Below are 25839 nucleotides of genomic sequence, written 5' to 3'. Positions count from 1 at the left end.
CTCTTAGGGCTCAAGAAGACAATGGATAGTTGTTATAGTCACATTATTTCGTAATTGGGTTAACATTGAAAAGTCCCTTTGTTACGGTTTGCTGTTTAATACCCAGTATCTCGTGTAGCTGTGCCACTGGTTGCTTCTGTTCTACCTGGTGTAGGCTTTTGAGAAAGTCCGCATATCAAAGACTCAGACTATGCATTCAAAAGTCTGTTTTAAAAACTTTGAGACATACAATCAATTTCCCCCCTCATATTAGTGATTTATATGACTATAGTTTCATAGGAGTGTACATAAACACCATTCCCAACACCAAGACTGTGTCCCATTCCACCCACCCACCCTTGAAACCCCTCCCCTGCCATCCCAGGCAGCCAAATGTCCACCCTCCAACTCACCAGAGTTTTTGTGTCACTGTCCTCTATATTTAGTCATATCCTGCTTTTACTTTCCCTTCCTGATCTTCTTTCTGAACTTCTGTTGATGAGTGGGATCGTCCCATACTCATCTTTATCTTTCTGACTTAGCTCAAATAACATATTTCCTTCTAGTTCTGTCCAAGATGGGTCAGAGAAAGTGGGTTCATTGTTCGTAACAGCTGCATAGTATTCCATTGTATGTGTATACCACAGCTTTCTCAGCCACAGGTCCTTGGGCTTTCTGCCACCTGCACTACAGCCTGACTCCCAATATTCTTTTTTTTTTTTTTTGGTCTGGTTTAGATGCAAAACCTTACCCTGTATTAAAAAATTTTTTTCAATGGGTACTTGGTGGTAGGGTTTAGTGAGGTGCACATGGTACCATGCAAAAGTAAGCAAATTCAAGCCCTGCTCCCTAACTGCAAAAGGGAAAACTTCATGAGTGTTGAACCAAAATAAAGGTTTTTGTATCTTTTTCCTCATTATATTTTTACGTTTTTATTTTTTTTACCTTTTGTTGCCTTTGTTTTCCATTTTTATTAAACGTTTCAGGTTACTGTTACTGAAGACTACTGCAACAACTAAATGTTTTACTACACTGCATTCATAGGGTTTCTCTCGACTGTGAAGTCTTTCATGTGCCCAAAGAGTACCGGAATCACTGAATGTTTTACATTGTTTACATTCACAGGGTTTCTTTCCACTATGAATTCTTTCATGTCACGGACGACGACTGGAATCACTGAATGTTTTACTACTGTTTGCATTCATAGGGTTTCTCTTCACTGTGAATTCTTTCATGTCTCTGAAGACCAGCAGACTGCAGGGATGTTTTACTACATTGTGTATATTCATAGGGTTTCTCTCCCCTGTGAATTCTTTCATGTCTCCGAAGATGACTGGAATGCCCGAATGCTTTACTACATTGTTTACATTCATAGGGTTTCTCTCCACTGTGAATTCTTTCATGTGCCCAAAGATTACTGGCATAAGTGTGTTTTCCTACATTGTTCACATTCATAGGGCTTCTCTCCACTGTGAATTCTTTCATGTGCCCGAAGATTACTGGAATGCCTGAATGTTTTACTACAGTTTACATTCATAGGGTTTCTCTCCACTGTGAATTCTTTCATGTTCCCAAAGATGACTGGAACAACTGAATGTTTTACTACATTGTTTACATTCATAGGGTTTCTCTCCACTGTGAATTCTTTCATGTGCCCAAAGACTACTGGAACAACTGAATGTTTTACTGCACAGTTTACATTCATAGGGTTTCTCTCCACTGTGAATTCTTTCATGTTTCCGACTACTGGAATCACGGAATATTTTACTACACTGTTTACATTCATAGGGTTTCTCTCCACTGTGAATTCTTTCATGTTTCCGACGACTACTGGAATCACGGGATATTTTACTACACTGTTTACATTCATAGGGTTTCTCTCCACTGTGAATTCTTTCATGTTCCTGAAGACTGCTGGATTGCCTGAATGTTTTACTACAATGGTTACATTCATAGGGTTTCTCTCCACTGTGAATTCTTTCATGTCTCTGAAGACTACTGCAATCAAGGAATGTTTTACTACAGTTTGCATTCATAGGGTTTCTCTCCACTGTGAATTCTTTCATGTCTCTGAAGACTACTGCAATCAAGGAATGTTTTACTACACAGTTTGCATTCATAGGGTTTCTCTCCACTGTGAGTTCTTTCATGTGCCCAAAGACTACTGACATAACTGAATGTTTTACTACAGTTTGCAATCATAGGGTTTCTCTCCACTGTGAATTCTTTCATGTACCCGAAGACTACAGGAATGCCTGAATGTTTTACTACATTGGTTACATTTATAGGGTTTCTCTCCACTGTGAACTCTTCCATTATTTTATATTTTTTTATTTAAGAAAGGATTAATTAACAAAACCATAGGGTAGGAGGGGTACAACTCCACACAATTCCCACCACCCAATCTCCATATCCCACCCTCTCCCGATAGCTTTCCCATTCTCTATCCCTCTGGGAGCATGGACCCAGGGTCATTATGGGTTGCAGAAGGTAGAAGGTCTGGCTTCTGTAATTGCTTCCCCGCTGAACATGGGCGTTGACTGGTCGGTCCATACTCCCAGTCTGCCTCTCTCTTTCCCTAGTAGGGTGGGTCTCTGGGGAAGCTGAGCTCCAGGACATATTGGTGCGGTCTTCAATCCAGGGAAATCTGGCCGGCATCCTGATGACACATGGAACCTGGTGACTGAAAAGAGAATAACATACGAAGCCAAACAAATTGTTGAGCAGTCATGGACCCAAAGCTTGGAAAAGTGGAGAGGAAGTATTAGGGAGGTACTCACTGCAAACTCTAGTGTACTTCTGCTTTCTTACTTTGGTGCCATACTCCAAACTCAGTCAATTTCTGCTTTGCGTTTCTACTTTTTTTTTTTTTTACATGCATAACATTCCCCAGATTTCCATTTAACAATACAACCCCCACTATTTCATTCATCATTTTTCATGGACCTCTATTCTCCCCACCCACCCACTCACCCCAGAGTCTTTTACTTTGGTGTAATACTCCAATTCCTTTTCAGGTTCGACTTGTGTTTTCTTTTCTAATCTTGTTTTTCAATTTCGGCCTGAGAGTGAGATCATCCCATATTCATCCTTCTGTTTCTGACTTATTGTGAACTCTTCCATGTGCCCGAAGATTACCGGAATCACTGAATGTTTTACTACATTGTTTACATTCATAGGGTTTCTCTCCACTGTGAATTCGTTCATGTCTCCGAAGATGATTGGAATGCACGAATGTTTTACTACATTGTTTACATTCATAGGGTTTCTCTCCACTGTGAATTCTTCCATGTGCCCAAAGACTACTGGAAGAACTAAATGTTTTACTACATTGTTTACATTCATAGGGTTTCTCTCCACTGTGAATTCTTCCATGTCTCCAACGACTACTGGAATTACTGAATATTTTACTACACTGTTTACATTCATAGGGTATCTCTCCACTGTGAATTCTTTCATATGCCCAAAGACTACTGGAACATCTGAATGTTTTACTACATAGTTTACATTCTTAGGGTTTCTCTCCACTGTGAATCCTTTCATGTCTCCGAAGATTACTGCAATAACTGAATGTTTTACTACACAGTTTGCATTCATAGGGTTTCTCTCCACTGTGAGTTCTTTCATGTGCCCAAAGACTACTGGCATAACTGAATGTTTTACTACACAGTTTGCAATCATAGATAGGGTTTCTCTCCACTGTGAATTCTTTCATGTCTCTGAAGACTACTGCAATCACGGAATGGTTTCCTACAGTTTGCATTCATAGGGTTTCTCTCCACTGTGAGTTCTTTCATGTGCCCAAAAACTACTGGCATAACTGAATGTTTTACTACACAGTTTGCAATCATAGATAGGGTTTCTCTCTACTGTGAATTCTTTCATGTTCCCGAAGATGACTGGAACAACTGAATGTTTTACTACATTGTTTACATTCATAGGGTTTCTCTCCACTGTGAATTCTTTCATGTCTCTGAAGACTACTGCAATCACGGAATGTTTTCCTACAGTTTGCATTCATAGGGTTTCTCTCCACTGTGAGTTCTTTCATGTGCCCAAAGACTACTGGCATAACTGAATGTTTTACTGCACAGTTTACATTCATAGGGTTTCTCTCCACTGTGAATTCTTTCATGTTTCCGACGACTACTGGAATCACGGAATATTTTACTACACTGTTTACATTCATAGGGTTTCTCTCCACTGTGAATTATTTCATGTTTCCGACGACTACTGGAATCACGGAATATTTTACTACACTGTTTACATTCATAGAGTTTCTCTCCACTGTGAATTCTTTCATGTTTCCGACGACTACTGGAATCACGGAATATTTTACTACACTGTTTACATTCATAGGGTTTCTCTCCACTGTGAATTCTTTCATGTGCCCGAAGACTACTGGAATGCCTGAATGTTTTACTACACAGTTTACATTCATATGGTTTCTCTCCACTGTGAATTCTTTCATGTTCCCGAAGACTGCTGGATTGCCTGAATGTTTTACTACAATGGTTACATTCATAGGGTTTCTCTCCACTGTGAATTCTTTCATGTCTCTGAAGACTACTGCAATCAAGGAATATTTTACTACACTGTTTACATTCATAGCGTTTCTCTCCACTGTGAATTCTTTCATGTGCCCGAAGACTGCTGGATTGCCTGAATGTTTTACTACAATGGTTACATTCATAGGGTTTCTCTCCACTGTGAATTCTTTCATGTGCCCGAAGACTACAGGAATGCCTGAATGTTTTACTACATTGGTTACATTTATAGGGTTTCTCTCCACTGTGAACTCTTCCATGTGCCCGAAGATTACCGGAATCACTGAATGTTTTACTACATTGTTTACATACATAGGGTTTCTCTCCACTGTGAATTCGTTCATGTCTCCGAAGATGATTGGAATGCACGAATGTTTTACTACATTGTTTACATTCATAGGGTTTCTCTCCACTGTGAATTCTTTCATGTTCCCGAAGATGACTGGAAGAACTGAATGTTTTACTACATTGTTTACATTCATAGGGTTTCTCTCCACTGTGAATTCTTTCATGTCTCCGACGACTACTGGAATTACTGAATATTTTACTACACTGTTTACATTCATAGGGTTTCTCTCTACTGTGAATTCTTTCATGTGCCCAAAGACTACTGGAACATCTGAATGTTTTACTACATAGTTTACATTCATAGGGTTTCTCTCGACTGTGAATTCTTTCATGTCTCCGAAGATTACTGCAATAACTGAATGTTTTACTACACTGTTTGCATTCATAGGGTTTCTCTCCACTGTGAGTTCTTTCATGTGCGCAAAGACTACTGGAAGAACTGAATGTTTTACTACATTGTTTACATTCATAGGGTTTCTCTCCACTCTGAGTTCGTTCATGTACATGAAAATGACCAGCTTGACGGAATGTTCTACTACATTGTTTACACTCACAGGGTTTCTCACCACTGTCAGTTTTTTCTTGTTTCCAAAGATGACTGGGTCTCTTGAATGTTCCATTACATTGTTTATATTCATAGGGTTTCTCTCCACTGTGAATTCTTACGTGTTTTTGAAGATGAATAGGATAAGTGAATAATTTGCTGTATACTTCACATTCTTGAGACATTCCAGCATTCTCACTATCTTTGCTCTCAGAGATTTTTACTGCTGTATTACTGTAAAATAATGAACAATTAATTAATGACATTTTAATGAATAACACTGTAATTGATTATCAAAATGCAGGACATTATTTTACTTAATAAGCCACAAAATCAGACATTAGAAATAGATTTGAATAAAACATATACTGAGGGAGTCGGGTGGTAGCAAAGTGGGTTAAGCACAGGTGGCACAAACTGTAAGCATCCTGGTCTGTAGGTGTCTATCTTTCTCTCCCCCTCTCGGTCCTCCCCCTTCTTTTTCAATTTGTCTCTGTCCTGTCCAACAATGACAACATCAATAACAACAACAATAATAACTACAACAATAAAAAACAGGGAAAACAAAAGGGATAATAATTATTTTTAAAAACATACTGAAAAAAAATCACAGACACTGAAAAATAATAAAAAGATCTCAAGTTAAAAGTAAGATAAAAAAAATGGTTAAAAGAGCTGGGCAGTGGTGTATTTGCCTGAGCGCACATGCTACAACAAGCAAAGAAGAGGGTTCAAGCGCCCATCCTCACCTGCAGGCGGAAAGCTTTTCAAGTGGTGAAGTAGGAATGCAGGAGTCGTTGTCTCTCCCCTTTCTACATCCCCATTCATATTGATTTCTGGGTGTCTCTATCCAATACATAACTAAATAAAAATAAAAACCCATAATAATACCTACATACTTTCATATAAAGATATTATGCCAAATATAATATCATTACAGGTATTTTTCATGCATTAATTGAAATTCTATTTGTTAGTAACAACTTTTGGCTTTTGTTGAAATATTTTTCACTGAAAATATTGATCTTTTCTGGAAGGGCTACCTCTAAGTATCATAAAATGTATATATTTGAAAGGATCCCGTTTTGAGCCTCCGGCACCCAACCTGCAGGGGAGGATTGCTTCACAGGTGGTGAAGCAGATCTGCAGGTATCTATCTTTCTCGCCCCCTATCTCTTTCCCTCCTCTCTCCATTTCTCTCTGTCCTATCTAACAATGGCTACATCAATAAAAATAATAACTACAACAATGAAAAACAAGGACATCAAAAGAGAAAGTAAATAAAAAATATTAAAAAAATATATAGATATAGTCATACATTGAGGATATTCTTATTGCTTCCAAGTGTACTATTTTATAAATACTTAGCAACTTTGCTCCCTTTTAAAAATTTCCATTTACTTTTTACATTTCAGAAAGATTTTCCTATAAAGTGGAGAAAAGACAGATAATGTAGAAAACCATTATGGTCCTTAGTGACTCAGATGGGAACTTCAGTCATTTACATCACATACATCACACTGGAGTCACTTGTCCAACTGTTCTGTAACCTAGTCATGAAGTATTTTTGATTTGCTTATTTTAAAAATTGATCTATTTGTCGCAGTGACTATAACTTTCATTTTCTGAATGAACTGTATGAAAAGGGGTCATATGCAATTGCTACATCAGTAGAGAGCACACCATTAAGAAACTATGAGTCTCCTTATACAGGGAAACCAGGCAAATGATCTCAGTAAATTACAGAGACAAAACTTTTGAAAACACAGTAGCGTCTTAGGTGGTACATCACGCTTTATTGTAAATTTAACTCTCACCTTTGTTTATTACCATGCAAGATATGCTGCCCTTTGGTGGAATGTTCTTGTATCTTTTCTAAAAGTACAAAATATAAAAAGTATTAGAAATTATACAAATAGATTGAATTCTTGATCCCTCATGAGTCACAATAAAACCTTGCTCACTGAACAGTATAGCCATTTCTACACTGGTGATCAAAAAATGATTTCTCTTCTAGTTGAAAAATTAAGGCGATTAGAGTTACCTATTGAAAGAAAGTTCCTCAAATTTTCACACATCACATCTCTGTAGAGTTTCTTCTCTGAAGAATTTAATAGTGCCCACTCCTCTTGAGTGAAAATCACAGTTACATCTTCATAGGTCACTGAGCCCTAAAATATGTGCAATGTGATCATGTGAGAAAATGCGAGCAACAGCAGATTAGCCATTCAGTCTCTACTTTAGGAAGCCTGTGAATGATTGTCTCATCTGCAAACATGTCTTTGGTGACTTGAAAACCAAATACCTCTTAATCATGCTCTAGAAGGTGGTACACTCATTAGAACATTGGACTCTCCTTCACGAGGCCCTGAGAACAGAGAGATAAACCTATTCTCACTGTTCCCCCTCTACAGATTTGTAATTAGTAGATGATAAAACCTTAGTGGCTGTGTGGGAGTACAACTCAAAGGGTGCTCACACTGCCTATATAAAAGGACCAAGATCCAATAACCTAGTTCTCACATGCACAGAGGTGAGGCACTCTTCACAAGTGCTAAGCAGTTGTGGATATTTTCTTCCTTATTTATAATGTAAAGTTTATATAAGTAAAGAGAACTTGATAGGGACAGTAAAGTAGAGGATAACTCGAATGGAACCTATAGCCCCTGGGGACTTAGAGCTCAAAGTCTGGTGTGTTTTCGTAGTACCTGCAGTTCTTCTCATTAAAAGAAAATAAACATTAATTTCACTTATCATACATGAATAATTTTACCTGATACAGAGATATAGATATCTCTACTTCAATAGCCTTATTAAATTCTCTTCACTGATATAAAACACAAAAATATAAATAATAAAAAAATGGCCACTGGGTGTAATACATTTTTTTTTAATCTTTTACTTATTTATGAAAAAGAAGGAGAGAGAAAAAACCAGATATCACTCTGGAACATGTGCTGCCACGGAGTGAACTCGGGACCTCATGCTTAAGACTCCAAAGCTTTATCATTGGGCCACCTCCAGGACCACAGGTGTAACAAATTTATAAAGAAGCCACAGTGATTAAAAAAAAAAAAAAAAAAAGATGGGATAAAAAAACACATGATGAGTATAAGTTTATTAGAAATGGAAAAAACATCTCTAGCCACACATGGCTCTTTATAAAATTAACATTATTGTGGAAGCATAGAAATTATACTTTTAGAGTGATCATACCACATTAAGGCTCTCTGTAGTGTCACTGTCCAAAAAAAAAAAAAAAGTTAAAAAACGCAAGAATGTTAAACAAATAAATAAGAATTATCAGGTGCAGGGAGTCAGGCGGTGGCACAGTGGGTTAAGTGCACGTGGCACAAAGCGCTGGGACCGGTAAGGCTCCCGGTTGTGCCCCCGGCTCCCCACCTGCAGGGGAGTCATTACACAAGCAGTGAAGCAGGTCTGCAGGTGTCTGTCTTTCTCTCTCCCTCTCTGTCTTCCCCTCCTCTCTCCATTTCTCTCTATCCTATCCAACAACAATGACAGTAATGATAAATACAATAATAAAACAACAAGGGGAACAAAAGGGGATAAATAATTTTTTTTTTAAATGATGTTGCGGAAAATGAGTCAGTCACCACATGCATATAAAAACCAAACAACACCATCACATGACACCATGGGTCATCTCAAAATACATAAGCACTTGGATGTTAGACTAGTCTCCAAAAAAGTCTACAGAAGTCATCCTCAGTACAGTACATAATATCTGAATGGGAAATGTCTTCAGAGACCTGAGCTCAACATCAAAGATAAATAAATAAATGGACAAGTGAACCTCTGAGACTACAACAAACTGAAAATATTTGGCATAATGACAAGACCTATCACCAAGATAACGAGATGCAGTAATAAAAATAAGAAAACATATTTACATAATATACATCAAAAGGATAATCAGCAATATATGTTCTCACACAACTCAGTAGAGTAACATAAATAAACACAGTAAGATGTTTAATCACAGGGAAATTAAAACTCATTCACGAGGGAGTCAGGCGGTAGCACAGCAGGTTAAGCACAGGTGGCGCTAAGCACAAGGACCAGCAGAAGGATCCCGGTTCGAGCCCCCGGCTCCCCACCTGCAGGGGAGTCACTTTACAGGCGGTGAAGCAGGTATGCAGGTATCTGTCTTTCTCTTCCAGTCTTCCCCTCCTCTCTCCATTTCACTCTGTCCTATCCAACAACAATGACATCAATAATAACTACACAATAAAACAAGGGCAACAAAAGGAATAAATAATAAAAACAAATAAATAAATTTTTAAAAAATAATTCACGGGAGTCAGGCGGTAGTGCAGTGTTTAAGTGCAGGTGGCGCAAAGGGCTTGAATCAGCATAAGGATACCGATTCAAGCCACTTGCAGGGGAGTGAAGCAGGCAGTGAAGCAGGTCTGCAGGTGTCTGTCTTTCTCTCCCCCTCTCTGCATTTCTCTCTGTCCTATCCAACAACGACATATTCAATAACAACAGCAAGAAAACAAGGGCAACAAACAGGAAAATAAATAAAAATAATTTTAAAAACCTAAAGAAATAAATAATAAAGAGAGGGGAAGATAACAAAGTTTCTGCCTGAGGTTCTCAGCTACTAGGTTCTATTGGCTGACTATAATAAGCCAGGGATATAAGCCAGAGATGAAAGCCAAGGATAAGCAGTGCCCTGGCAGAGAGAGAAAGAGACAGAGATACAGAAATAAGATGTGCAAAACAGAAACAGTAAATTAAACATGTATAAATTAAAGGACAAAGTATTCAAGAGGAAAAAGAAACAGAATCTGATGTGGGGCAAGTCACTTACCCAAGAAACTGCCATCTCTTCCTCTTTCCCTGAATGTCTTTAAGGCCAGAAAATGGAAGATCAATCACAGCAATAGCTCGAGACTCTGTTTAAATCTAGCAGCACAGCCTCTTCACTGGACAGTATGGCCCCTAGATGGAAGATACTGTAGTGAATAAAAGGTACAATACCCTGTGCAATGGAAACAGAAGAGGTTATGGAAACATGTAGTGAGTTATCCTGCCTGTTAGGAACATTACCAAGCCCACAAATTCGACTGACATCTCTATCCCACCCTTTAAATTTTTCTTCAACAAAAGCATCCACCAAAATCTAGTAGAACAGGGGTCAGGCGGTAGTGCAGCATGTTAAGTGCATATGGAGCAAAGCACAAGATACCAGACTCAGATGGAGCTTAGAGACATTACAGCTACCAAAGGGATGTGAAATTTTTTCTTATGTAGCTGATCTTTTAATTATAGGGCATAATAAGGACGCTGTGACACAGGCTCTGTTAAACAACTGAGACAACAGGGATAGACTATTAATCAGGCTAAGGTCCAAACCCTGCTCAAAGTGTAGTTCCTTTTTGTTTCTTTCATCCTTTCTCTTTTATTTTCTCTTTTGTTGCACTTGTTGTTTTTTATCATTGTAGTTATCATTGCTGTTGTCATTGTTGTTAGATAGGAGAGAAATGGAGAGAGGAGGGGAACACAGAGAGGAAGAGAGAAAGACAGACACCTACAGACCTGCTTCACTGCTTGTGAAGCAACACCCCTGCAGGTGGAGAGCAAGGGGCTCGAACCGGGACACTTACACCAGTCCTTGTGCTTTGTGCCATGTGCACTTAACCCATTATGCTACCATCCAACTCCCAAAAGTGTAAAGTTCTTAGGAGTACATTGGTCAAACACGGGACCTAAAATTCCCGGGGCTGCAATAGACAAAATTAAAGCCCTATGAACATCACAGAATAAGTCTCAAACCCAGCAAGCTATAGTAGGTACATTCATGTATTGGAGGAACCACATACCACACTTACAAATGGTGCTTAAATCTTTATATGACATAACTAAGAAAACTGAAGATTTTGAATGCGGAGAACCACAAGAAGAGGCCTTTGGCATAGTGAAGAAGAGAGTTATAGAATATAAGGAGCTCACTGATATTAAAAAAGGTCAAACAGTAGTCATTGATGTATTCTATAAACTCAGCTGGGGAAACTGGAATAAATTTGTTAGGGAACAGAGCAGGCTAACTCCCGTAGGATTTTATTGTAAAAGATTCCCATGGTCAGAGAACAAATTTTCCTTGTTTGAAAAGTATGTATAGACAGTCTATGAAGCTTTGAGAACGTGCCACTCTATTTTGAGGAATAATCTGGTAGTCCTCCAAACTACCCTGCCCATATTATTGGGTTGAGGCACCGGCAGAGGCATGGACTGGCCTACCCATGGAAGGAAAAGTGCTTCAATGGAAATGGTATCTGTCCAGTTTCTTCCTGGGGTATCCCTGGAAGAGAAGAGGATGGTGTTGTGCACAGAAGTTCCAGTTCCGATCTCAAACAAGGAAGACCAGAATTACATGCAATTGCAAGAGCCTTTATTCGCAAGCTTAAGCTTGGGTGGCTGACATCTGTCCACATAAGGGGAGAGTCTGCACTGATGATAGCAAATTTCTCACTCTCCGTTTTTTATAGTACAGGGAACAAGAGCAATTGGTTTCAGTTTAAAGGCTGTTACAAGGAACCATTGGTTTCAGTGTAACAGTCTGTAACAAGTAACAGTTGGTTTCAGTGTAACAGTGTCTAAGAAGTAACAGTTGGTTTCTGGGTAAAAGTCTCTAACAAGTAACAGTTGGTTTCTAACCTCCACAGATGGTACCCATGGTGTCCGAGCAGTTGTTACAACAAGCTCTGGGGGGGGCGGGTATATACCTCCCCCACACACACCTCCCCTCCCCAGAAACAGATACCTATTGAACGATGGTGACCAGGGCAATACTCCTCCTCTCTGGTTCACTGATGGTTCCACTACCACCCAAAATAACATGGTAAGATGGAAAGCCGCAGCACTGGACCATCCGATAACATGATCATTATTGATCAAGGCATGTCCCACTCCACACAACATGCAGAAGTTATAGCAGCTCTTTTAGCTGCCAGAAAGTCTTTGAAGGAGAGACAGGATTTACATTTGTTCTCTGACTCATGGTGTGTAGTGAATGAGATAGACTTAAGGTCAGGAAAATGGGAACATACAGATTGGAAAATCAATGGAAAGGCGATTTGGAGTAAGGAAGCATGGAAGGAGCTACACCAGATTGGGAGAGACATCAAAATTTAGGTATACCATGTAGATGCTCATAAGAAAGATGAATCTTTACAGACTAAATATAATAATGAGGTTGATAAATTAGCAGCATTATAGGAAAAATAGACAGGGGATGGAGAGTGACAGAAAATACAGGAACAAAATTAAAGTTAAAAAGGGACTCCCAGATTAGACCCATCACACTAGAGGAAATCTTAGAAGTTCATGAGTTTTTCGTGCATCCCGGGAATCATGGAACACACAAGTGGTTTAAAGAAAGGAATGCCAAAGTCACTTGGCACACGGCAAAGGAAGCTATCAGGTCCTTTAAGAATTACCCAAATTAACAAATAGATTTTCTCATAGATACCCAGGACAGACTACAATAAAATTACATTTTAACCATACCCACCAAATAGATTTAATAGGACCCCTAAAACACTACAGGGACATATATGCTTGTACAATAGTAAATGTATGAACAGGTCTAGGATTAGCAAGAAGTGGCAACAGCACCTCCCAGAATCTGGCTATTTTTACTTTATGCAATTGGATATCAGTATATGGTATTCCAATTGTTATACAGTTAGCTCCTTTATCTCAAGGAACACACTTTACTGGAAACATGATCCAACAATGGGCACAGAACTTAGGTATCATATGGGAATTCCATATTGCTTACAACCCAATAGCAGCAGGTTATGAAGAGAGATGGACTGGGCTCATTAAAGCTAAATTAACAAACAGTGAATATAAAAATCTTGAGGAAGCAATAGTAAAGGCATTTTCTGAGTTAAACAACAGGCCTAGACTCTATAGGGACTCCCCTATTCGAGAGGCAATCAGACAAGTACCAATTTTAGAATATGTGAACCTCCCAGACCAACAACTAATTAGACCAGACACTTGACTCTACAGGGACAAGAAAATGCAATCACTGGGAAAGGCTGAGATTGTAACAGAAGATCAAGGGAACACTGCTTGGATTACTAAGGAAAAGGGTGACTTAAGGTTGGCCAAACTGGACCAAATAGCACAAGAGCATGTGCACAAGGTACATCCTAGTGTTAGTTATAGTTATTGTGTCTGTTAATTACCTAGGAGGCCCTATTGTGCATGAGATTGCAGCTATCTGTCATTTACTGCTGGGAGCCAGCCCCAACAGGTTATTAGGGTTAGCCTGAAGGAGGAGGGGCATCGGCGAAGAATGAAGAATAAAGAATGAGAGATGAGTGAGTTGATGCTGAATCAAGCTCAAGAAGACATCTCTGTCTTACTTAAGCAGAACTTTATTTATTTTATTTTATTTTTTACCAGAGCACTGCTCAGCTCTGGTTTATGGTGGTGCAGGGGATTGAACATGGGACTTTGGAGCTTTAGGCATGAGAGTCTCTTTGAAAAACCATTATGCTATCTACCCCCACCCCAGAACTTTATTTTATAGTCTCATAAGGCTTAGATCATTCAAACAAAAATCACCAAGGTATTAATTATTAAAACAAAAACCACCAAGGCTTTGATTATTTTTGAAACAAAAATCACCAAGTAAGAACAGCACAGGTAGGAAACATCTCCTGCTTTGTGGAACATTTACATTCCAGGGGCACTTTCTGTCCTAGAGATCACATCACCATTTCTGTGTCTTTTGTTCTTCTTGTACCTGTGCACTAGGCAAATGTCCTATTGATTAATATTCTACCTTTTATGTCATTCTCTTGGCCCTATGTATAAGAAGACAATGGTTTATAGAAAGTTCAAGCTTGTTATGTTTCTAGGGCCCTTAAACAAATTGAGCAACCCATTTTTCACAAAATCTGTTCCAATGTTTGATCGAGGAGTTTTGTTTGGTTTTGTTCCAAGTTAAACTCTCTAGCTAGAATCCATCTTCTGTATATGCTCACTGTGTAACCTAGGTTCTTGTGTTCTATTCTTGTATAAGGAGGTGGGAGCATAGTGGTGGATGGTAGATTAAAAGGCCCATTGTATCTAGGCAGGTACCATAACTTTGCATTAATCATGTCATGTAAGGTGACCCCTCCACTCTGGGAACTACCAATCTTTTTCCATATTTTAGGGGGAACACTAAAGGAAGTGGTGCAGATAAAGGGGAAAACATTTTTTTCCTATTGGGGCCTCCTGAAAAATACTGCATTACTGCTACTGCTTGTTCCATTATGACCAATCTTACAGAGTACAGTAAAGGTTTTGTCATTATTTTTGTCATTTGGTCTGGCTCTGAGCCTGGCCATAGGTAAATATTACTAAGACCACACAGAGCTTAATCATAGCAAAAGGCGAGATGGTTTCAGTTTGACCTGGAGATTCCAGCCGTGCTGAACTTCCTGTGAAGCTGCTACCGCGTAAAGCAGCTCGCATTGAGGCACCTGCGCCAATTTGTAGTTGCAACCAGAGCAATATCACAGGGAACAGGAGACTAGGAGTCCTGCTAGCTAGTTACACCATCTGCTGGACTGAGGCACACTTTTCTGAGGAGCAAAGACAGTGCCTGAAGGGACTGATGTGGGGATTATTGACTCTCCTCCTCATTGCCCTCAGAAAACGAAAGTCATCTCTAGTGGGCCAGTGAGATACCTTAACCCCCCCACGCACACCCTACCCCTACAATGCCTGAGCTTACTACACCCAGTGTTACACATACCCCAAATATGACACTCTGTGCATTGTTAGTGACCACATTCTTGGCATCAACACCAGCACTCAGGCAGATGGCACTACTATCAGTGACAACAGTACTGTCTCCAGTACAACCAGCACTCCTGCAAAACCCAAACCCACTATACCAGAACTGCCAACTACAGAGTCACTGAGACATGGACACCAAAGGAAGTGGACCCTGAGAGGAATCTCCCTCTCTATTGGACTGATGAGACCCTATATACTAATGTTGTTCCTATCATACAATCAATTTGGCAGAAATATTCAGTCTCACATACATCTGGAATCCAGGATGTGATCAGTACAGAGCTAGGGTAGCCCCTTACCATCTTAATAAGATATATATGCTGGTAACTAATGGCTTAGGTAATACTAACAGCTTTGAGAAAAAGCCACTGAAATTTCATTTCTCAGAAGTTTGGACCAATAAGACAGATACCATGGTAACATACTCCACACGCTGGAGGCCACCTAGCTACATACATCAGATGGCATTTAAGCTACTAACAGGGGATATGTTTCAAGCAGTTTTTACTTTACATCCTTTTGATGGTGGTATGTCTATGAACATGACGCTTTGAAGAGCATTCTTCTCCATGGTTGTCAAAAATGCTTGGGATGATGACAACAGGATAAATCATAATGGGTCTGCAGAAGCAATGCAAGGGAAGGATTATGAATTTAGTGAATCAGTCATTGCCTCTGAATCTGCAGATCCATGCAATCCAATGAGTTGGACTGCATGTAATAAAGGGGAATAAGTAAAGCCTAAACTGGTTAAAAGGTGAGTTACAGCCCTACCAATTCCATGGGGAAATTTATGCCCAAAGTCTTTAAAGGAGAACATACAGAGCGAGGATGAGTTCTTAAGGAATTCAAGTGGTAGTACTCTATGGCTGTGTGTAGCGGAATTTCCCAACCTACCATTTTTTGGAGACTTAGGGTATTATAATGATGAGGTATAGCCTTCTGTGAGTACTTCCCTGGAGAACTGGCCCTTATGGGAACAGTGGATGAAAATCATGACTCTAGGTGTATATCCTTATCGGATGTCATTAGTTTTAACAGATACTGGGCCACAACCATGGCAATCCAATGCCCCTAAGAAAGCTAAGTTGTATTGTTCACCACAGGGAGCTACCCACACTTGTTATGTTGTACCAGGGTACCATAAAGGCAAGAGAGAGAAACCCATACAGCTCTTAAATTGCTGGCCACAGGGTGTAAATCATGAAAACTTACTATGAAATGAGTCCATGAGATACAACATACAGGACGACTATATTATTTCTATTATATACTACCTCTCATTAAGATGGACTTTGGACACCATATATCACATGTAATACCTCTTAAAGAGGCAGAGTTTGGATCTCAAATTGCCAGGCTAGCATGAAGGTGTTTCTTCCCAGGCACATGCTCTCTGGATTGGAGAGAACTGGGCCAGAACCAACCTAGGCTGCTGCTTACTCAGCAAGGAGAGAGAGGAAGCAGGAACTTTTGGTTGAGAGGGAACGCAATGTAATTCTGCCATTATTGGTCAGAAAAGAACTGCCTTTATACCTTCCAGAGTGGAATTTCCAGGCCAGAAAAGGAAATGTGTAGGATAGGGGATGGAGAGGAAAAAAAGAGCATGAATGTAGCAAGCTTCCATCTAACCAGTGGGGATTACATCAACACCCTGCAGGCAGAGCAGGTCTCAGACAAAACAATGATTATGTAAATAGACCACAGCTTCAAGCAATGGAGCAGGGGGGAGGTGGTGGAATGCGCAACATCAAATATGGCATATGTCTGACTGGACAGCACTGAAACCCAAAAAGGATATGACCAATTTATTCACTCAACCATGGGATGTACTATACTATACACCAATGAATTTCCTGACTTGTAACTTAACCCACAGAGCATGTATAGTGGATAGAGGAGCTCTTAACCATAAGAAAGGTAATGACACAGAATTTATGTATTTCAAGACTGCTCATTACCCTAGGGGATGGTTAATTCCACCAAAGGGAAACCCAAAGATAACCAGAGCCCCCATGGCGGTACCCAACCCGTAATTACCTGTAACTATGATACTAACACCACATGTCAGGCCAATACAGATTTCCTTTCCTCTTACAGCCTTTACAAAAATATTCCTAGGCGTAACTTACAATACTCCTCCCCGCGATGGGAAGGAAACCTTTACTGTTCCTAGCAGCCGGAGCATTTATGTCTAGAATAATAGTTGGAGGCATATTGGGAGGTGGTATTGCAGCCACCCTAATGCAGCCCCTTAGAGTAGACATAGCCAATTTGGAGAGACTGAATAAGGGCTCAATCAGAGGCATCCATGCATTATCTAAAGCATTGGATCCTATGCATATAATTATCAATACCATGCAGACTGAATGAAGGCAGTGGAGCAGACTTACCAACAAAAATACAATAGGACACTGTCATTGATAGTGGAGAATCACAATCTAGTGATGTATCAGATGTACACTTCTACACTCCAGGAGCTAGAAAGACAACTAAATACTTTATTCACCACTGGAATTGGGAGAAGGACTAGAGAATTTCAAACTAGACTAAACCCCGAGGTAAATCTTGGTGTGAAGATGGAATAGGTAAACCTAGTTTGCTGCAAATATTCTTGGGTAATACTTATGTAGCCGATCACACCCAGGTTGTTCCTCAACCCTGGAGTATTGAATGGGTTATACCTGTGGACCATTTCTTGTGGACAGATCTGAATACTACTAACACATCAATGTATATACCTGTGGAGGAGTGCCTGCAATTAACACCAAACTTATGTACACATAAAGGCCTCCCCGAGGTAAAATTGGCAACCACAAATTTAGCAAAGGCACTAGTGCCAAAAATGCTTACAAAATAGGGTGATTGCACCTTTTTAATATGTACAGCTGTGCCCACTCAACTAGTGTGCACTTATTTGAATAATACCTGTTGGTAACATGTGTAAGCCTGACAGAGCTTAGGGAGAACCACCCCCATCTTTGGATGGAGGTCTGAGAAGATAACCTCTTGGTAAGTCTCTCTCAACTGAGGTGAGCATAAGGGGGGAAACTCAGACTTGGTTCTTTCCTTCTTGACTCTCAGGCCCACAGATACCCCAGTACTTCCCTCCATTAACCACAGGCCACATGGCCACAGATTCACTTATTCAAAGTCACCTTCTGATCACAGAACACACCTTATCACACACTTCATCACACACCTTAGACCCCAGACAAGAGAAATTCCAAACTATATGGCCTTTTGATATTCATCTTCTCTCTGTCTCACCTTACGGGTTCAACCCCTATGCTTCTCTCAAATACCTTTGGATAATTAAGTTGCTTGTGTCATGGAAAATAACTGTCTTGTATCTCATCAATTCCTGTCATACCAGCCCCCTACCTTAGGGGCATGCTGACTGTTAAGAAACCTGTAATTTCTGACATATTTCAACAACAATTACCTCCATTGCTTTTCTATTTAACTCATGTCCATTTTGCTAATAAACGGACTCTAGGATTCTGGGACTCTAAGACTCAGATACTAGGCATGCTAAGAGTCCCCTGGTGTCTTTCAATTCATGTCACCCATCGTGAACAAGAAAGAAACAGCCCGTTACCTTTCCCCTGGAGACCACCCCGCCAGAGAGGGAGAGAGATACCCCGAAAAAAAACTCCTTGGAAGAAGCAAGCATTATTTATACTTTGACAAAGGGGTGTTATATACTGACCAGTTCTTCAGAAGCCACAGTGCATAATACCACCCTGATCACCACTCTACACTATGAAGAGAAGCATTATTTTGATACGACCAAACTATTTGACTTTGAATTAGACTGGGAACATTACAACCATTTTAGTTTTGTTAATGAAATATGGGGTATTGCCACAAGGAAAGAGAAACAGTTAAAAAGTATACAAAAATGAAAAATAGAGAAACAGGAACAGTTGCTCAAGGCAAAGATCCATGATGCACATGAAACTGTGGGAGTATTACAACCCAACACCTTTGTACACAGATCCACTAGTACAGCTATTAAGAGATGCTCATTTGGGGATATTCTGGCCTGAGCTGTGCAACTTGATTTTCTGTGTATACATATTTGTGATTGGTGGTATTGGGTGAAACAGATGTTTTGGATCACCTGTGTAATTGTTATTCTAGCAATGACAGTCAGAGTTTGCATTGCAGTGTGCCACTGTTGCTGTGACTATGTCTAAGGTCTGGAAGACACGGCATGAACTCTGTGGGACTCCGGGTGGAAGTGTGATCTGGGAACACGGAGTAATCAATTTTGGTTTTTCTATAATTGTTACACAATGCATTTTGAAGGCTTACTGTTTTGTTTCATATATACAATGTCCAATCTAGACTTTGTAGAAACATTTTTCCTAAGGAAATTCGTTGCCAATTTTGTACATGTAAATACAGTATTATGTTTTGGAAAACTTACTCAAAGCCAGGGCCAGAAGATGAACACCAGTTGGTCACTCTAGCACACCATCTCATAGGGCATGACCCATTAAATCCTAAGAAACGTGTACACAGGGATCCTCTACTACAGACAGCAACCTGGGCAGCAGGATTGTGAGCCTGTTACACAGATAAAGGATCATATACACAGTATTTATTTTATACATGTTAATTAGGCAACCAGATGGCACATTCACATTCCTGGAAGGAGACTGGTACTCTAGACACCCCCCCACCAGACAAGGCCTATCAGCCCTAAACTTTAGAACCACACGCAGTCATATGATCTTAAAACCTCTTATCGAGGAATGTATTCACCAACACATAGCTCAGAGTTATTGGAGGGGACATAAAATGTTGCACCTCAGGTAAGTGCAGGCACAGTGAGCTGGTATATGGGAAGGCCCAGTTTTCTCTCAAGCTCCCTCTAGACTACTGGACCTTTCGAGCCTTCTAGGCCCTTGGGACCAAGGGGATGGAATGTCACATACCAGAATATTCAAGCATTCAGTTAAGTGTCCCTTACATATACCAGATAAAGAAAACACGACCCCTTCAACACAAGGGCTGAGACCTCGGATTTCTGAACAAATATGTTGTAACTTATGCCCAAACTTAGACTAGAATAATATTAATGTATAAGGAGTATGAACCTAGTGCTGTGACTTATGCCCAAACTTAGACTAGAATAATATTAATCTATAAAGCGTGTGAACTTAGAATAATACTAAAGTGTATACATGAAACAATATGTACTTGAAACAATATGTACATGAAACAGTGTGTACTTAAGACATATATAAGAAGTGTGAGAATATTAAGTGTGAAAGTATTCCTCTGATTGTGAAATGTTTAAATAGGCTGGAAATAATGAGGATAAGTTGTTTCAGTTTAGAGTGTTAGAGTTAAAGTGAATATTCCAGTATGAGAATATTATTTTGAATTTGAAATGTTAAGATGCTTATTTGAGTGATGAAACATTGTTAAAAGTAAAGTGCTAAACTACTCTTGAGTTTTAAGCAACAAAGGAAAGTGAAAGATAAAACCTAGACCCTTGGCCCCCAAGTCCTGCATAGATAAGTCCTATGCAGGATAAACGCCCTGAAATGGCCCTGCACAGGCAAAGATAAAGTCCAGTGCAGAGCAACCTTTATGTGGCCACCGTAGTTCTTTGAAATGCACCTGTAAGCCAGCATAAGATAAAGTCTTGTGCAGGGCAAGCTCAATGCGGCCTCTGAGGAAATGCCCCTTACACCAGCATAAGATAAAGTCCTGTGCAGGGCAGGCCCTACATCTGTATCACCTGATAGTTAGACCTACATGACAGGAAGACCCCAATTCTCATTGACTGGAAATTAACTAATCCACAACCCAGCCTAGCTCAGGGATAAAAGCCATGGACATTCGGACACGGATGGCAACTTTTGAACTGCCTGCTAGTCTTTAAATTCAGAAGCCCCCATCTGGCATATCCCTTGGCAATCAACTTACCAAAGGTCAGGGAGGTGTCTACAGATTCCCCACCAGACCAAGAAAGGAACCAGCTACTAGGAACAGAACCAGAAAAGCTCAGGACCAGACCCAGGACCCATCCAGACCAGAATCAGGACCCATCCTGACAAGAACTCTGCCTGGACCAGCTTGTTAACCTGAGGACATAATTTGTCTTGATCTTACCTGTGTACCTACCTGTTTTATACTGAGGAGGTATTTGGATACATAATTATAATTATAAGAATTTGATGTCAGGATATTAAGATTTCTAAACTGCATTTCAATAACATTTTAATGTTAGAATGTGATGTTAGAGTGCAACGTGGTGTTAGATCACCATCTAGAGTCAATAAATGAGTACTGCAGCAGAATTCTTTACCCCATTTAAGTAATTAATAGTAGGACATTTTTCCGTCTATGCTCACAATTTCTAAAGCTGTGCAGACCTCCCACAATTAGTACTAGTATTACACAAGAGTAAACTGCCTTAGAAATATTTCTAATTCTTTGTGCCTGTTTTCAAAGCAGTTTGTAAAAATTCATAGAAACTTACACAGAAGGGTGGGGGTAGATAGCACAAAGGTTATGCAAAGAGACTCTCATGCCTGAGGCTCTGAAGTCCCAGGTTCAATCCTTACACCACCATAAGCCAGAGCAGAACAGTGCTCTAGTAATTAAAAAAAAAAATCTTATTTATTAATGAGAAAGACAGGAGGAGAAAGAACCAGACAACACTCTGGCACATGTGCTGCTGGGGATCCAACTCAGGACCTCATGCTTGAGAGTCCAAAGCCCCATCACTGCGCCGCCTCCGGACAATCCCTTTGCGTTTCTATCTCTATCGAGAAATAAAACGTTTGGGGAAGTCGCAGCAGCTACTAATCATTTTATCTCTGCGAGCACAATTCCGGAGCCTTAGAAAACGATGACCAAACCTCTCTGATGGCGAGGCCTGGCCCAGACCGGCAGCACGGCAGCACGTGAAGCGGCTGCAGAGTCGCTGCACAGGATCCTGCAGCGGGACCAGCTCCAGCAGGCCAGTCCCGCCAGGCCGCAGACACGCAGCTGGCAGCCAACTGCAGCCGCGCAACCGCGAAGGCGCCGCGCTCACTCCGGAACCGCAGCCCCGCGCCTGCGCAGACGCACCAGTCCGCCCACAGCCAAGGCCAGAGGCCACAGCGCTAAGCGCTGCTCCCAGCGGCGGGTCCGCGCCCACGGTCGCCCGCCGGAGCCCGGCCAGAGCCTGCCCGGGACACCCTGCGCCCGCCCCAGCGGCTCACGCCCCGTGCCCGCGGGTCCCGCATCTCCCCGCGGCTCCGAGGGCCCCAAAGCGGGGCGAGGGGAAGCGGGACCCAGACCAACAGGGAGGCGGCGCAGAATGGCCAGAGGCGAGGCTGGCGCACCTCCCCGACACACGCAGAGCCCCAGGTCTTTAAGGCCGGTCACGCCGAGGCCTCCCCCGGCTCCCGCTGCAACACGAGACCCACCAGCCGCGACTGACCTGAGGCCGCCGTGCAACAGACTCCGCACAGCCGGCTGGCAGCTACAGCAACTCAAACGGACCGCCCAACAGCACGTGTGCAGGACCCCGCTGCGCCGCTAGGCCTAACGGGAGCTGTAGTCCGCCTCCTCGCAGTCAGCCGTGGGAGAAGAGCCGCGGGAACTACAAGTCCTAGCAGGCTGTGGGGCTGGCCTAAGCTGACGCTCCCGGAAACAGAGATGTCTCTGCCCTGGAGCCCAGTGCTGCCTCTCTAGCCTGGTGGTCCAGGGTTGGCTTCTTGTGGTTTTTAAGGAGCTGGAAGCTCTAGATAATGAATTAGTGAGCTGCTCTGGCACCGATGGTGACTTAGTGAGAACAATCTAAGCTGTTTGCTATTTTATTGATTTGATTTGTATTTATTTTCAGTCGAGAAAGAGAAATTGAGAGTCGGGTCGGGGTAATGGCACACCTGGCTGAGAGCACATGTTACAGGCATGAGACTTAATTTATCTTCATTTATTTATTGAAAAGAGACAGCCAGAAATCAAGAGGGAAGGGGAGACAGGGAGGCAGAGAGATACCTGCACTGCTTGTGAGAATGTCAATTGGTCCAACCTCTGTGGAGAACAGTCTGGAGAACTCTCAAAAGGCTAGAAATGGACCTACCCTGTTACACTTCAATTCCTCTCCTGGGGATATATCCTAAGGAACCCAACACGTCCAACCAAAAAGATCTGTGTACACATATGTTCTTGGCAGCACAATTTGTAATAGCCAAAACCTGGAAGCAACCCAGGTGTCCAACAACAGATGAGTGGCTGAGCAAGTTGTGGTATATATACACAATGGAATACTACTCAGCTGGAAAAGATGGTGACTTCACCGTTTTCAGCCAATCTTGGATGGACCTTGAAAAAATCATGTTGAGTGAAATAAGTCAGAAACAGAAGGATGAATATGGGATGATCTCACTCTCAGGCAGAAGTTGAAATACAAGATGAGGAACGAAAACACAAGTAGAACCTGTAATGGAATTGGCATATTGCACCCAAGTAAGACTCTGGGGTGGGTGGGTGGGGAGAATACAGGTCTATGAAGGATGATGAATGACATAGTGGGGGTTGTATTGTTAAATGGGAAACTGGGAGATGTTATGCAGATACAAACTATTGTATTTACTGTTGAATGTAAAACATTAATTCCCCAATAAAGAAAGAAATTTTTTTTAAAAAGCACTGAAAAAAAAAAAAGACCTGGGTTCAAGGCCCTGGTTCCCACCTTCGGGGAAAACTTCACGAGTAGTGAAACAGGACTCAGGTGTCTCTCTGTCTCTCTATCTCCCCCTCCCTCTCAATGTCTCTGTCTCTATCCAATAATAAATGAATAAAAATATTTCTGAAAGAGAGACAGAGGCAGAAACTGCCCTCAGAGTTGCATATTCTCATGTCTTCTATATCACTGGATATGCAAGTCAACATTTTCTGCATGAAAGAAAACCACACACAAGAAAAGTGTGAATGCCAGGGATTGGGCGCCAGGGGGAGGTGGTGATCTCCATGGGTGGCTCAAGCTGGGACAAGCCCTGGTCTTAGAGCTTCAGAAAGGCAGATGTCTTCGGCCATACCACCCTGAACACGCCTGATCTCGTCTGAAAGGCAAACATTCCAGTTTGACCGCAGCTTCAGCCATGGGGTCCACGAGGTACTTCAAGGCACCGCCAACAATAACGATGGGGTGGACCTCGATTTGGGGGGCAGAGCCGAGGGGCCAGGAGGCCTGTCTTGTATCTCAGACCCTGCCGACACATGAACTGCCCCCTTGTCCCCCAGCTACTATCCATCTTCCCACAGAGTGTCCGGAGCGGTGACCTCAAAGCAGGTCCAGAGATCCACCCTGGAGCATTTGCCTTCAAAGATGCCAGCTGGATGCCCACGCTTGGCAGGAGGCAACCACGCCAATGAGACCCACATGGGAGTGCTGGGACCCACCCAGGGGAGCGTGGGAGGCTGCAGGGACCCCACCGGGTGTCTGTGTGCTCAGCCTGGGTCCTACCTGCTTACACCTGCTGCTCCTCGGGCTGTGCAGGCCTCCTGTCATTGGGATGCCAGGCAGCACCGGTGGACAATTCTATCACACTCTGTTAATGTCTAAATACCATTAAGTTAGACAGATCTTCTCATTAATTCTCAGTCCCAGTGACAGACCAGGAATTAACACAACTGATTTTCCAGTCCCTACTCATTATCCATCACCCACCAGAACTTGGTCACATTTCATCTGTTCTACCTGGGCCCTGGCATCATTTGTTGACTTCAACATATATTCAAGTAATAAAGAGCAGTGGGCACGGCTGTGTCAGTCCTGGAAATAGGCTGGGAGGAAAGAAGAAACAAATACTAAGCAAGGAGTCTCAGTGGCTTTTGGAGGGGAGGGATCAAAGGATGGGCCACCTGCAGGTCCAACCCTGCCCCAGGGGGATGGGCAGAACATCAGTTGTTGTTAAAATTTTCGGAGGCTCTTGCCGGCCTGGCTTGCTTCACAGCGGGTAACAGAGACGCGGAGACAACGGCTGGGCAGGGCAGCTGTATTTCTTTATTCAGGAACAACGATTCACAAACTAAGACAAACTAATCACCAAACAGAACTCGGCTGTCTCTGCGGCGGCACAAGCACTCCCTCTCTTACTCTGGAAGTCAGGAACTCTCCAACTCTGGAACTCTTGAACTCTCTCTAACTCAGGAACTCAGGAACTCTGTCTAACTCAGGAACTCAGGAACTCTGTCTAACTCAGGAACTCAGTCTAACTCAGGAACTCAGGAACTCAGTCTAACTCAGGAACTCTGGCACTCTCGAACTCAGGAACCCTCTCCCCGGGTTCCTTCTGGGGCGGGGCCAAGCGGGCCCGCGAAATTAGCAGGCCTGATCCAATTCTCTTGGCGGGGGGAGGGCTAGAACAAGCCAATGTAAAGCATACGACAATTCCCCCTTTTCTTTTTAACTAAATGACTATAGTATCAAGGGTGTGGGGTGAACAGAAACATATATAACAAAAACCAGCATGTTGCCAAAGGAAGGCCTGAGGGGGCCATATCTGAAAAAAAAACATTTCTTGCCTCTGGGGGGCTACTTGCCTCGACGGGCAATTGCATGGGGGCAGGGAATGG

The 25839-nt window shown here is 41.8% G+C and overlaps 1 protein-coding gene across 1 annotated transcript; it reads right to left on the bottom strand.

Annotated features, from left to right (window-relative positions):
* Positions 1-3841: 3841 nt before the first annotated feature.
* LOC107523681 (zinc finger protein 883-like) lies at positions 3842-22499 on the bottom strand. Its single transcript, XM_060204962.1, has 8 exons — positions 22412-22499; positions 22243-22327; positions 17802-17930; positions 15760-15867; positions 15203-15320; positions 10492-10564; positions 7236-7293; positions 3842-5409 (listed from the first exon to the last, which is right to left on the bottom strand). Exons 1-8 carry the CDS (start codon positions 22497-22499, stop codon positions 3984-3986), a joined length of 2085 nt encoding a protein of 694 aa, XP_060060945.1. The 3' UTR covers positions 3842-3983.
* Between the last annotated feature and the right edge of the window lie 3340 nt (positions 22500-25839).

This window comes from Erinaceus europaeus, chromosome 13 (genome assembly GCF_950295315.1).
Source record: "Erinaceus europaeus chromosome 13, mEriEur2.1, whole genome shotgun sequence".
NCBI lineage: Eukaryota > Metazoa > Chordata > Mammalia > Eulipotyphla > Erinaceidae > Erinaceus > Erinaceus europaeus.
Note: the sequence above shows the minus strand (reverse complement) of the source record. Positions and strands in the feature narration are given on the sequence as shown.

Bases quoted from the DNA above. Each gene is read 5' to 3' on its own strand.
- LOC107523681 (XM_060204962.1), bottom strand. From the start codon at position 22,499: ATGCGGGACCCGCGGGCACGGGGCGTGAGCCGCTGGGGCGGGCGCAGG. The intron at 15,321-15,759 runs GTAAAGTAAAAA...TGGGTTTTGCAG, and splicing joins CATACCACCATCAAAAGGAT to GAGTGCTGGTTGTACTGGAG. The intron at 7,294-10,491 runs GTAATGTTCCTA...TTGTACTTTTAG, and splicing joins CAGTCGAATTTGTGGGCTTG to AAAAGATACAAGAACATTCC.